This window comes from Ascidiella aspersa, chromosome 9, assembly GCF_963924565.1.
Source record: "Ascidiella aspersa chromosome 9, kaAscAspe10.2, whole genome shotgun sequence".
NCBI classification, from domain to species: domain Eukaryota; kingdom Metazoa; phylum Chordata; class Ascidiacea; order Phlebobranchia; family Ascidiidae; genus Ascidiella; species Ascidiella aspersa.
In genome coordinates, this window is record NC_139455.1 from 20665413 (window position 1) to 20679296 (window position 13884).

Here is a 13884-nt window from a genome sequence, read left to right on the forward strand (position 1 = left end):
AACAATTTGGATGATCAACGTTAAAAAATAGGCAGTTAGTTAAGAAACAAACTGGTATCTGAAGAAGTAGAGTTAAGGTAACTTGTAAACCGTAAGGGTTAAAAAGTTAAATTCATGAGAGCCTTCTAATTTCAAAAACATTGTTTTGCTTGTTTTAATTATACGCAAGGTGGTATGCGTTTTGTTTGGCGACCTAGGATCATATAAGTAGTTTTTTTATTGCAAACAAACCACTAGAAATTTGTATATAGATTGAAGCAATAAAAAAACGCGAGTTTGTTTGCAGGGCAAAAATATATTAACTGACATCATCGCTTTAAAAAGCTGCAAAAACGTCAGTAGAGTTTCGAAGAAATTTACCTGTTACCATTGACGTTGACTGATATTTTACTTTAATTTTTAATAATCTAAAATTTAATATTATTTAGGGTTGTTATTGTTATTTCTAAAATGTGTGCGCCACAGGTTAAATCTATTTTTCTATTTTTTGTCTAAAAACAATTACAGGCTGCTTTCATCCCTGAAACTGTTCTAATTTATCCTTCGTTTTGTGGACTGTGTAGTGTCAGGATCTGCTATAACGTGGATATATTGCAAGTTGACAAATTTCGGATATTATTAACTTAAAACAAGAAAATGTGTGCCCTTTACTGGGAATACTTTGAGTAGCGAATTCGCTTTGTGTTCAACTTCAAGGCAAGGTGCTGGTAAAAGGCAAAACCCTGCCTTCGACAAGTTCTGGTGTCGATGACGAGGGTGAAGTCAGTGACGAAGACGAGGCAGCCGACGTTGAAGAGAACGGAGAAAAAAAGAGGCCTCAGAAAACCTCCAAGGTAGAAGTTATTAGTTTTGTTTGGTGAACGGCATTTTCTAAAGCACTAGAAACATGCCGTTTTCGTACCGATTTTTTATGTTTACGTTTCCGAACATATAACTCCAATTAAAAAGCATTAAATATTATTTATACTATTTTTATTGAGCACAGAAGAAAAAGTATTGTGCAAAAAGTACATTAATTTTAAAACTAAATTAAAAAATTGAAATTAATTTAATGAAAAAGTAAATACATTTTAAAAAGTGAACTAATTTTAAAACTATATTTAAAACTGTCTTTTAATTTTTACGTGGAATGCTAAGTTTTTATGAAATAATTTTACATGAAATCCTGATCTAATGAACGGTGCAGTTTTCAAGCATGAGATAACAAACGACTTAATTCGTTTCATGAAAAAATTCGGAAAAAATAATATGACTGCCAATTGAACATTAAAAAACAACTTTTCTCCTCGATAATGCATTCCTCAAACTATGCAGACTGTTCCTGAATAGCGACAAAAAATATACAGCTGGAAAACAAATTGATCTTAAACGAATTTTGCACGCCGGATAATCTAGTATCAAAACAGCAATCGTGGTTGGATGCTTGAAAATTCGTGAACCATTAAACAATCAGTATAATTTGTTTATGGGTTTCTGCTAAAACACCTAAATTGGTGACATGTGATGGCTCAGACTTTGCAATAAAAAAACAACATTTGGCATACACACTGTTAAAAAAATTTGTAAATTTTACCGTTAGAACAACGGTAAATATTTTACATTGGTGATTGTAAAGCGTTTTACTCTAAAATAGTGTAAAAATGTTTAATATGTTTGGCGGGAACTTTAGGCCGACCAATCAAATCGCTCGTCTCAAACGAAAGAAAAAAGTCGGTGACGTAACAGTGAAATGGAAATATTTCTTTGAGCATCCAAAAAAAACGTGGTTAGTAGAACCGGAAAAGTAAAATATTTTGTTGGTTGTTAAATTCTTACGAAACGTTAAGAAAATAATTTAATTAGTTAATATGTTTGTAACTTAAGGATAGCAAAATAGACTCTGGTTTGGTTTATTTTAATGAGTTCATAATTTTTATAAAAAAATATCAGTGTTAAGTTAGTAGTCCTGCATCGAGGTATATTGATTTGATAAAACCTATAACATGTGCCGAACTGAAATATTTGAGTTTAGTAATAAGAGAAGAAATGTTTGTGTATAGTCAGGGTTAGTGCAACACATTTTTTGAGCTGTCAGTGTAAGAGAAGATAATCAATTCTATTTGATGCTTTTTAGGTTGTGGTTGTTCAGTCAAATATGTAAATTTATGTATTTATATTGTAGGTTACTTGCTGCTCATTTCGTAATTCGAAAGTTTAAAATGAATCTTAAGTGCAATTTACAAATATGTCAAAAAACCTTATGTGATTCCAAGTCTTTGCTTAGGCACCTAAAACTGCACATCCGGACTGGTTATGAGGTAAAATGTCCATTTGATAATTGTTTTATTTCACATTTTACTTGTGATTATGGATGACGCCATGTGCACTCAAATTTTACACATTTTTTGTGCCAATGCATTACCACCCTCTTAAATGTAATTAGACCTAAGTTCAGTTGTAAATGTTTTAAGAACTTCAGGTTATAACAACAAAATTATCACTTAGAATTTATCTTGCCTGCCAAAACATTTTGAGTGTTTTTTTTTTGGCCTGTGACTATCAAAATTTCACCAACCTGTTATAACGATAGTTTAGTGTAAAGATGACATTTTTCCTTAGTGCAAGAAAATCTTGTCGTAGCGTTAATTCTTATAAATTCAACTTTGTAAAGTTAGTGACTTTTTACAGAACTTTTGCTGAGTTGAACATTAAAGAAATAAAAGAAAAACTGAAATTAAAACCAAACACAGAGTTGGCCAAATCATATAGTTTGTTTGATATTCTGTCAAGTTTTTTTAAAGAAGAGGTGTCCGATATATACAAATGCTATTCGGTAAGTCTATCTGATTTGTTAATTTTATGACATCTAAATGCTAACCATTTAAACCAGATCAATTGCTATAGTTTGAATTTAAAGGAAATTTAATAGTTATGTAAGGTTGGATAAAAGTTTTTAAGAATAATAATTGTACATTCTTAGGGTCAGATATTTGATGTAATTTATTACATAAGTTTTATTTTGCAGAGCGACACTCTTTTTGAAAATATAGTTGAAGATGCACCAGCGACACCTTTTATTGTAGTGCTAGGTAAAGTTTTTGCTAGTAATAATGTTGTTACAAAATCACTTAGTAAACATAACTAATTACTATATATATATATATATATTATATATATATATTGGTTGCGCTATGCGATCATTTTATGAGCATGTATGTTTTCTCAACTTGGAACCTGAAACCATAAAACCAAACAAGTTGCTTGTGCAGTGCAACTGTATTACCAAGACAGGCTACAATGCTGTTCAAGCCTAACTTTAATCTTTGCCTTTTTTGATAATGGTTGTTGAATAAAGATAGGTTGATGGGTTTTAGCATATTACTTTTGTCAGTTAAGTTATGCTATTGTTTGTTATGTTGAATAGGTATGACTCCTGTTGATGCCACAAAATTTGTTGTCTTGGTAGAAAAAAATTTGGCCTGCACATTCAGTGACTTTTTTCAAGCATTTGTCTACCAATTTTGCTCATTTTATGTTTTCAACATGGTATATCCAAAAAGCTGTGAAATATTGCTGGAGTTTGTGCAAAGGTATGGTTTTACTTTGTAATTTATCATTTTTTAATTTAATATTTAAAACAGTGCTTCCACTGGATGATAATAGTAAAAATTACACATATTTTCGCCTTGGGAAGTTTAACAGAAATAACTTGACTATCTTAGACTTTTTGCCTGTAGGTTTTTTTACTTTGCTTCATCGTTATCATATTGATTAAATTTTAATTTTAAATATACTAAGCCAATTTGCGACTTCAATAGATGACGCCAGTGAGTAATAAGTTACCATAAATGCACATGTGTAAATGTATTAGGTTAATAATGGTCATAGTTTTGGTTAGGGGTTTAGTGGTAACCATCCTTTGTATAGCCTACCGTTTAACCTGCAGTCATGTTACATTATTAAATTTTAAACAGAAAAAAAATACAATCTGTAGCGGTATTTTATTGTTTGAGATACAATCACTTTGGCTTTTTGTTATTTTCAGATACTTTGCGGCATTAGATAGAAGAGGTATAAAGCGGAAGCGGAAGGATGTCCACCCAAGGGTTTTACGCCTTTGCAATTTGATTGCAAAAGGAACCTAAATCCAATTCCAACAAATAAACGTCAAACACAGTGTTCAGTATCGTGTTTGCTTGCCTATTTGAAAATAAACTAAAAAAAGGAAAGTGGGGTACTAAAAAAATGAAATTTAGTGTTATTAGAATTACAGAAAAAATCCTTAAAATTTTCCAGACTATAAATTCTGTAAAAATTACACGAATTTCCCGTGCAGCAGTTTTACCTCAAAATCTAGTAATAATTACCTGCAAAAATGGTGTGAAAATTACATTATTACGCAGTAAATTTTACAGGCAGAAATCCATATTTACAAAAATTAGTCAGTAATTTTTACCAGTTATTCAACAGTAAAATTTTTACAGTGTTTCCATGTAAAACTGCTGCACAGGAAAATCGTGTAATTTTTACAGAATTTTTTTAACAGTGCAGGTGTAATTTGTGAAGCGACACGTTGCACATTATGAGATAACACATTTACGAAATCCTGAAATGCACGAAAACAAGATTCTGAAACAGTCGTAAATTTTGTTAGCAAAAAATGTCTAAAACATTTTGTTCATCGCTGTGTAGTTTAAAACTGTTATGCCATGAGAACAGAAATATTTATATTTTTTTCTTTTATATCAATTGTTAACGACAATCTAGTTATTTAATTTTCTGCCCAATTAATAAAAAATAATTAGGGCGAATATATATTGTGACTAGGCAAAAAAATGTCTAAATTTTGTCAAAATTATTTCAAGTCAAAATCGTTTCGAAAATGCACACATTTATTGAAATGTTTTGACAGTATTTTTTTTTTTTTTTTGTTATTTGCAATTATTCCATTTCCTGTTTCGATAATATTCCAGTTTCTGCAACTCTAAACTATATTCACTAAATAATTTTTTTGGAATTTTTATAGCTATTTTTTGCTGTTTTTTTGCCTTAAATAATATCTGAACATATTGTGAGTTTTGCATAAACCCAAAAATATACTGATTGGCGTTTACCCGGTCATCAATGAGCCTAAATTGAAATTAAGTGACCGACGACGCCAAGACAATAATGCAGTACTTCATACAACAATGCGTTGTTTCTCTCAACATACTTCTAATCGATCAAATTTATTAAAACAAAATATTTTTAAGCCGCAATTTGTCAAAATTTTAATTTTTTGGTCATAATTTCTGTTTTTTATAGGTCAAAAAAAAATCGTCTTTATGATAATAATGCGTTTTGACTTAATAAATACTGTAGCAATATTAGATTTTCATAGTATCTAATTTTCTGAAGTATTTAAATTTTTGATACAATTTTGTTTGGTATTTTGAAAGCGTTAAACCTCGCATAATATAAAGCAACGTTTTTTGGTCGAAATATTTTATAGGTTTTTTTAAGCAGCAAACTTCAACAACATGAAAGTTTATACCTCTGTAAGAACTTGTTGTTATTGCACAGAAATATTCTAAAATGTTGCCTTAGTTCCTTTCGAGGCAGATTGCGTAAACTAGATAAAATAATTAAAATATTTTAAAATGTATGCGATTATTCAAACGTTTTAATTTTTTTAAGCGGTCACCCAAGATAAATTAACGAATACGTGTACACAACTTTGCGCAAGAAGAGTTATCTGTTTGCAAACTTAAGAACCTGTACCGCTCTGTCGGTTTAAAATCGCCATTTTTGAAATAAGCGCTAAAATAAAATGGCGACAGGCAAAGATGTGTTGCACCCAATGCAGCTAGCTAATCCGCTCAGGCTTCTTGTTTATGTGTTTATAAAAGTAGGTTGGTCTTTCGGCATGCAATATGTTATGAATGGAACATTGTTCTCACTTCGAAGTTCAACCACAAGACAAAACTGTTTTTCTTTATTGTAACTGTTTTTCTTTATATCATTTACCCAGAAAATCAAATTGTCCCGCGACTTGTCGAACTGCGTCGTATACGCCAAAAGCAGGCATTTCAAGGGATTTGATGATGCAAAAAGCAATTCAGGAAGCGAACATATTTCGTCGCTTAACGAAGACAAAACTGAAAGCCTAATAAGCACTCAGGTATTGACTCATACTGATAGTCATCACTTTTTATTCCGGGAATGTCTGCGGTTTTCTAACGACTACCTAATCTAGAAAAAATCAATGTTCGGGGGCAAATCTGCTATCCAATATCCTTTTTAAACTTCTTTGAAGATAGTCCCAGTCGTACATTGGGTCACGCGATGAAGTTACCACAGACGAACATAAGCCTGATGAAAGCAAGATGAAACTTGTATCCCTTTCCTAAAATCACAGGCAAATAACTATACTATGTGTACAGAACTATGTGCTATAACAGGTCTGAACAACAGCCAGCAACCCTTTATGGCGGTCCACAATATAGCACCATTTTACAGTTTACAATGTGTTTCAACTAAGTATACAGACTATAGCTGGTGTATTGCGCAATTACACTTATTGTTGTAAAGTAGTTCAGTAAAGCGTGTAATATAATTGAGTGATCAAGTCAGATTTGGGCAAACCTTTCACCTCGCAAGTCGCATTGAAATCAGTATCACTATAGTCGCTTGGAGTAGATTAATATGTGGAGAATTATTGCCACGCCTAAGTACGCGGAGTAATCTGATGTGGTTCCACATCACAGTTAGTTTGTTAAAGCATGGTCACGAACAGGGACGGTTCCTGGGGGCGAACGTTTCTCACCAAACTATATTTTGCTAACTTAACTATGTAAATGCTAGTTTTTAAATTCCACCCGTTGGAGGAAAAACGTAGTCTTTTTCAAGGAATTTATTCATCCGAAAAGCGCGGTGCACAGTATGGCATGTTGCACCGTGTGACTCATAAACTCTGCACAAAGCACAATGTGTGTTAGCTTACAATCTCTGTTGTGCGCCCAGTTTATCGCATACAAAATAAACAAAAAAATCGTCTTTTTCGCCGATTAGAAGTCCGATTAGACTGCTCTCATTTGCATAATTCGACACAAAATCGACCGATAAAAATATATGTGTGTTACAAAGTGATTATTAACTTCCGTATGCGGCCCGCAAAATTTTGTTATAAACTTGGCTTGAAATCCTCCTTATTTGAATCTGCTTGACAAAAGTAGCCATATGAAGATAAAAATTTTTTTTTTTAGCCAGAGTATTTCGTTGAACACAGTGAGTGGCAGTTGGTTCGGATTTATCCACGCGGAGCCCGCACCAATTCCAGTAACTACAATCCCCTGCCCATGTGGAATGCTGGATGCCAAATAGGTATGAGGAAGATTTCCTTTGGATATATACCAGATAACTTTTTTTCTGTCATAAGTAAACTCTTCTTTAGGATTGTTGGGATTTTACAAATTACTCGCAATCGTAAAAACATTTTTAAAGGTTAATTTTTTTTCGTTTTTTCTCTACTTCACACTCAGATAAACAAAAACCCGGTGAACATCCTATTGTTTTTCCGCAATTCCAAAACTTGAGTTCTCAACGAAATTTTCTTTTTCTTTAATTAACTTGATTAATGACAGATGAAAAATAAAAATGCTCATTAAAAATTGTTCAAGGCTCCGTTTATATCCAATTGCGTCATTTAATATTGGCCAGGAAGTAAATCGGGATTCACTCACGCAACAGCAAAACAAACGGCGGGCGGATAAGACATTCCGACGAATGTTGTCTGTTGACATAAACGGGCGACAGAGGCGCGAGGAATTACATGTTAATCTAATTGCCTATGGGTGTTGAATGTCATTGAGCCTTGCAAGCTCACACGAATAAATCCCCGCGCAGCGTACAACGACAACATACTTTGGTTGTGACGGCCTTTCGTCGACCTCATGTTGTGTGAAGCAATATCTGATGGCGGCAAACATGGCTGAGTTTTGACACCGACGAAAACCACTGCTAGACGGCACGCAACCATTGCTAGACGATCTGTAGATTGGTTTCTTTTTCTCATTTAATTTTCGCTGTCAATGCACGGTTTGCTTTGCTAAAGAAAAACCTTAATTTGTGGACTCTTAAACTTATTTTTGCGGCGACCTAACCATTCAACTTGATATAATAAAGAAACTTCGGCGGCCTTTCTCCTGGGCTTTCGCAAGTTTAACGTAAACCGAACTTTTAAAGTTTCAGAGGAATTCGGCCCAGGGTAAAAAAAACACACAAAAAAATATATGTATATATTTTTAACAAAAACAAAATTTTCACCCTAACAATTGCGTTAAATAGTTTTTGAATCAATCTAATCGCGTTCATTACGGTGGCGCACGTTTCGAAAACTTACTATTTTGAAGTTTCTCTTGACGAGCAAACGTAAAAAAAGATTGCGCAAGTTTTTGAAACATAACTAAAACACACGCACGCTTTAATCGCAGCTCAAATTTAGCACAGTTTTTGACCTCATAATGACAACACAACTCTTTGTTTTAATGGTAAATCAGTTATCAAAAGTGGTGCTAACAATGACAAAATATCTTCCAAATAATTTTACCAAACTATCCAAAGCTTTGCAGCAAAAGTGAAAATACTATTTCGTTGCTTTCACTGAATGGGGCGGGATTTCGTCATGCTTTCTCGCCGATGAGAACAGCACTATAACGTGGTTGAAATTCCTTACAGTGGCACTCAACTATCAGACGGAAGGCACGGAGATGTACTTAAACCACAGCAAGTTTAAGACCAACGGTGGGTGCGGATACATTCTAAAACCGAGGTGTCTATTAGAAAAGGGCTTCAACCCGAAAAACGTCTGCCGAAAAGCGCCCGGAGTGTCGCCCGTTACTTTTTCCATTCGGGTACGTCACCGTAGCATAATTGCCCTGTCTACTGCCGCATCCTGTTACTCAACCCTTACCGTTATGACTCATGTATTCGCCTACTGTGAACCACTTTACTTGTATTTAAGATCATCTCGGCTCAGCAGCTTCCTAAGCCGACGACCTCGAAGTCTAGTGACGTCATTGATCCATATGTAGTCGTTTCGGTGGTCGGCTGTGACGTGGATTGCGTAAGTATTTGCTTTCACTTGAAAAATGTCTAAGTGCTTTTGTTGCGTTGCTCCTTGCGGACGGTTTCAAGACAGTGTCGCGACATAAAACAAAATTCAAGGCAAATCTGAAAACAACATGCTATTTAATAGTTCTACATAAATCCCCATAAAAGATAATACAATAAAAGGATAAAATTTCAAATAATATAGAGGAAAGGTTCTGTTACACTATGTAGTGGCTGTGCACCACCCTTTACTTGAGTATTTTACAATGACACAATTGGTTATAAGTAAAACTTTCGCTTTCACGTATCGACTAATCTCGCAAACGTTAACGGTACGCCCTTATTTCGTTTGCTTAGCGTACGCCTCGGTCGCTCAAATAGTTAGTTCTACTCACCGCCCGTACCGCTCGTGTTTGTTGTCAGTCATAAAACGCTCCCACATCGTAGTATGGGACATGACCGGTAAATCCCGTGCAGTACAAGCTATTGATCACGCTGCGCATTGAGGCCATGATCTGTCAATTACCCCGCCGCTGTAACAATAACAGCAAAATATCACAGGCGCAATCAAAGCTGATGTTTCGACTGCAATCACGCACGCCCGACGAAAAACTTTTGTAATTACGTGGCGATAGGCGCGTGCTGGGGCAACAAGTGGATATTTTCTAACCATAGGTTAAACTAAAACAGCTTTGAGATAAGATGTGGTTTTCTACTTAGCATGTTTTAAAATCCATATGCTGAAGTGTTCCAAACCTGGATCATGTTTAACGAGTATATAGCTATACAGCTTATGTAATCCTTGCATTGCAACCCATGCGTTGCATAATGGCAAAGGCCTCAACCGATGTAAAGTACCTCCGGACACATAACAAAACGTTTAACAAGGAAGCATCACTGCTTACTACAGCAATCAGACCGTAATTAGAATAACATCATCGTCAGAATAAATCACAGTTAGGATTCCGACCAAAATAAGACTAATAGCTAATAATCGAAATAAGACCCAAACCCGTCAGAATACAATCTAAACAACATTTTACATAACACAAAACCTCGCCCTCAACGTCATCACTAAATAAATTTAAACCTGGCTCAAATCTTCCTACCCATTGCCTATCCCTAACCCCAAACAAAGGGAAAACAGTACGATACCCAAACAACGGCTCCAAAACATCGAGGCCAAACGACCGATGTCAAAAAAGCTTCACCCAATCTTACCATACCCTTTCAGTGTCAGTCAGGGCATTTAAGTATTATTTCGATGGGATTGGGTGTCATTTCGACAAACAAAAAAGGCCTACGCATTTCGTTGAATTTAAGTTTTATTCAGATTTTATTATTGCGTTGGTCTATCATAAATAATTCCGTCTTGATATTTTTGCTTTATAGGTCTTATGCGTGTCCCATCTTAGTGGCGAAGCTAGCCGTATTTTTTTTTGGGGGGGGCAAAAAGTTTAAACTTTTTTGTTAAACTTTTGCCATTGTATGAACTGCCGTATCGAACACAAATAAATATGCTAGCAAATCGTTTCCAACAGCAACTGACTGAGTTTTAACGCAATACTCAAAAAACATTGAAATAGTAAAAATAAAATGACTAAAAGTAGTAAAACCACATTAATGTATAGCAAACGTGGTAATAACTCCATCGTTTGTTACATAACAGTGCACAATTGAAGGTGTGACATGCCCGTGATCAACTTTCGTGGTACAGGTCTTGAATGCAAAAAAATAAATTATTAGGAGTACAATATTTAATTTTTTTTTTTTTTTTTGGGGGGGGGGGGGCATGGCCCCTGTAACCTCCTTGGTTACGCCTTTGTCCGCTTGACTGTTTCGATTCGTATTAACAGAAAACCTTGAAGACGAGCGTGGTGTCCGATAACGGATTTAACCCCACATGGGTGAACGAGAAACCGCTCGAATTCGAGATTCTGGTTCCAGGACTGGCGTTTCTGGAGGTTAGCGTATTCGACAAGGACACGTACGGAGATGACGATCTAGTCGGCACCTACACTGTTCCAGTTGAAAGCGTTAGCCCAGGTGCGATTAGGCAGCTGCCTTAACTCATATATTTCACGACTAATCCGACAGTTATCCAGATTTGTTCTGCGCACCAACGCTTGGCAGACACATCCGGCTGCTAAAGGCATTTTAGATAAACAAAGCTACCGTTTTGGGCACGCTACATGTGCCGGCTCGTGGCCGCAAAGCGATCCAATTATTAAAGAATCGCTTGACCGAAACACTAAGAGGAAAAGTTTGTTATTGCTAAAATCTAAATCGGTATATGTATATAAACGTATTTTTAGCTATATTGTACTTTCCTTATAACAATATTTAAAAAAATTTACCTGCATATATAGGAGTTTAAGGATTACCAGGGAATAATTTGGATGATTTTTAAAAAAACTATGGGCAATACTGCCAGCTGATCTGCTGACTTTCAATTGTAACTTATACACTAAAAAATAAAATACTTGCACTGACAAGTAAAGAGTTTAACTCCATTTAACCCAATTCTTAAATTCGCTAAAAAAATTGTTTTGCAGGATACCGACATATTCATCTGGAGACGCACGCTGCCTCAGCTATTAACCCTGCCACGCTATTTGTAAACACGAAAATTTCTGCAATCTGAAGTCAAAAACTTCATCATTTTGCTTTGTTAATTGTGTATGTTTATTCGAAGAAAAGCAGATTTTTCGCTTATTTTAATCAAGTTTTTGTCACTTTCGCACCTACTCATCCTAATTATGTTCATAATTAATTTTACCTATAGTCAGGTGTATTTATAATTATAAATATACTCGCTTTTTGTTTTATTTTTACAAAAATACCTAAGAATTCAGTTTACAATAATCCTGTGCTTACACTTGCTATTTTTTATTATTACTGTTGTTTTTTATATTACTATATATTTTGATAAAGTTGATAGCTTGCTGATTCATGTCAGATTCGTTATAATTTGGCATTGCATTTCCTCAAACGCAATAAAATATACCATTAAAGATAAAAAGTGTGTAAAATAACACTCAACCTCCTAACCTAATGGACCAGAACAAATAGACGAAGCTATTAAAAACAGAAGGCTTATAGCCAAATAAATGAATACTACAACTATTACCAGAAATACTTCTTGTATGTAAGCCATTTGGTTACCAAACATAGCAAAAATGAAATATATGAGTCTGTGGACTAAAATCGATGTATGTATTCAAACCAGGAGTGGCGAATTAGTACTTAATTACAATCACATGGTTTACTTGATAATTTTTAATCGACTGGTTTTGGAAAAAGGTAGAAGAAAAAGCGTCCTTATGCAACCATTTTTTCGCATAGAAATCTAAAAAAGGATTCTACGTAACCTACATTACTCTTCACAAATAACTTTGTATTTGTCAGGATATATTGTGCGTACCAAACGAATAACACAAATTAATTTAAACTATTATTTTGAATCACAAAATAAGAAAGAGGCATTTCGAATATTAACATTACGGTGCTTAACTAGCGCGCCTAGAATTTATAAATTAAACAGTAGTTTTCCAACAAGATATTATTTCGCCCCTCAATATTAAATTTATATAGATTAAAATTGTTCTGTTACTTCGGTGTACCAAACTGTGTGGAAATTGGTAAAGAGTTTAACAAGAAGCTAAAACGTTGGCCATTTTCGCAACACTGGTTAAAAAGATCCTATAAAAAATAACATTCCAGATGTTAAACGTAACATTTCATATGTTAAAGGTAACATTTCAAATGTTATCTGATGGACGTTTACCCAGAATAGATCCGCAATTATCTGAAATAACATTACCGCAACACAAGTTCGGCCAGCCCTTCTGTCAGACGCAAAACGCTTTCACCTTCCACGTCTTACCACAATAAAGAGTCTTAAAAATACTCGGGCAAAAAAAAAGGTTCGGCGTAGCCTATGCAAGTCAACATAATGCGACCAGAAAATCAGTTCGACATTTCACGAAAAATACAGAAGATTGTGTAAATTGGATAATTTCGGTTGTGCACACTCGCTGATCTCAAAATGATTTAAGCTCTCACGCGTGAAAAATACTCGTATTTTTAGGAATACCAACGATTGCCCGAGAGAATAACATTAGAATGATTTAAAACTAAACTTCAATGATCGATTGGCTTGTTTGAAAATGATTTACTTCAAAGTAACAGTGTTTTGTCAAAAGAGAGCAGGGCAAACGTGCGATTCCAAATTTGTTTTCAGTTGTTCGTAGGACAAATCAATTTCTTGATGCAGAGACAGGCTATACGTTTATACGAAATGAAATAAAATTCACTATTTGCAAAATTATCTGTCGGGCTGTTAGAAAACATTGATTGTCGAAGACGGTCTTTTAAAATTTTGATTACCAGTTCCTCAAATTAGGGTAATTTTAAGATGACCTTTCATGTCTTCCTGAAGGGAACACCCGACCTTCGACAAAACACGAGGTTCGAAAGGCTAATAGCATCGATTTGCTGCATAGTATTGGTTAATAATAACCTTTGAAAATGTTGTCTGATTTAAGCGAATATATCGAAGGCAAGGATTCTATTTTAATGAATTTTGGTCAACTGTTAAAAACTATTATACAGCATTGCCAAAGTCAAAGCCAAGCCTGTAAAACATATTATTATTCCATAAAACAGTCTTTACTTTAATAGATGATCAGGATACATATTTTACGGTCGGCATTGCACTGTAGCATTACACGGCATACAAATTTAAAATATTGATTTTTAAACTTAAAGGTGTAAAATACATTAGTAACGTTTACCTGTTACAATATCAAATTA

The 13884-nt window shown here is 34.4% G+C and overlaps 2 protein-coding genes across 3 annotated transcripts in view; both read left to right on the top strand.

Moving 5' to 3' along the window:
* The window catches only part of LOC146133524 (1-phosphatidylinositol 4,5-bisphosphate phosphodiesterase delta-4-like), a 43432-nt gene extending 31349 nt beyond the window's left edge, over positions 1–12083 (top strand). For both annotated transcript variants that reach the window (XM_083396490.1, XM_083396489.1), the window contains exons 14-20: positions 697–833; positions 5990–6139; positions 7224–7341; positions 8695–8870; positions 8981–9082; positions 10926–11115; positions 11625–12083. In XM_083396490.1, the coding sequence (XP_083252616.1) occupies positions 697–833; positions 5990–6139; positions 7224–7341; positions 8695–8870; positions 8981–9082; positions 10926–11115; positions 11625–11713 (962 nt within the window). In that variant the 3' untranslated portion in view covers positions 11714–12083. The remainder of the gene's footprint in view (positions 1–696; positions 834–5989; positions 6140–7223; positions 7342–8694; positions 8871–8980; positions 9083–10925; positions 11116–11624) is intronic.
* LOC146133525 (uncharacterized) lies at positions 2134–4183 on the top strand. Its single transcript, XM_083396491.1, has 5 exons — positions 2134–2297; positions 2668–2812; positions 3005–3068; positions 3404–3569; positions 4025–4183. The coding sequence occupies exons 1-5, from the start codon at positions 2293–2295 to the stop codon at positions 4122–4124; spliced, it is 480 nt and encodes a 159-aa protein (XP_083252617.1). The 5' UTR covers positions 2134–2292; the 3' UTR covers positions 4125–4183.
* Positions 12084–13884: the final 1801 nt, after the last annotated feature.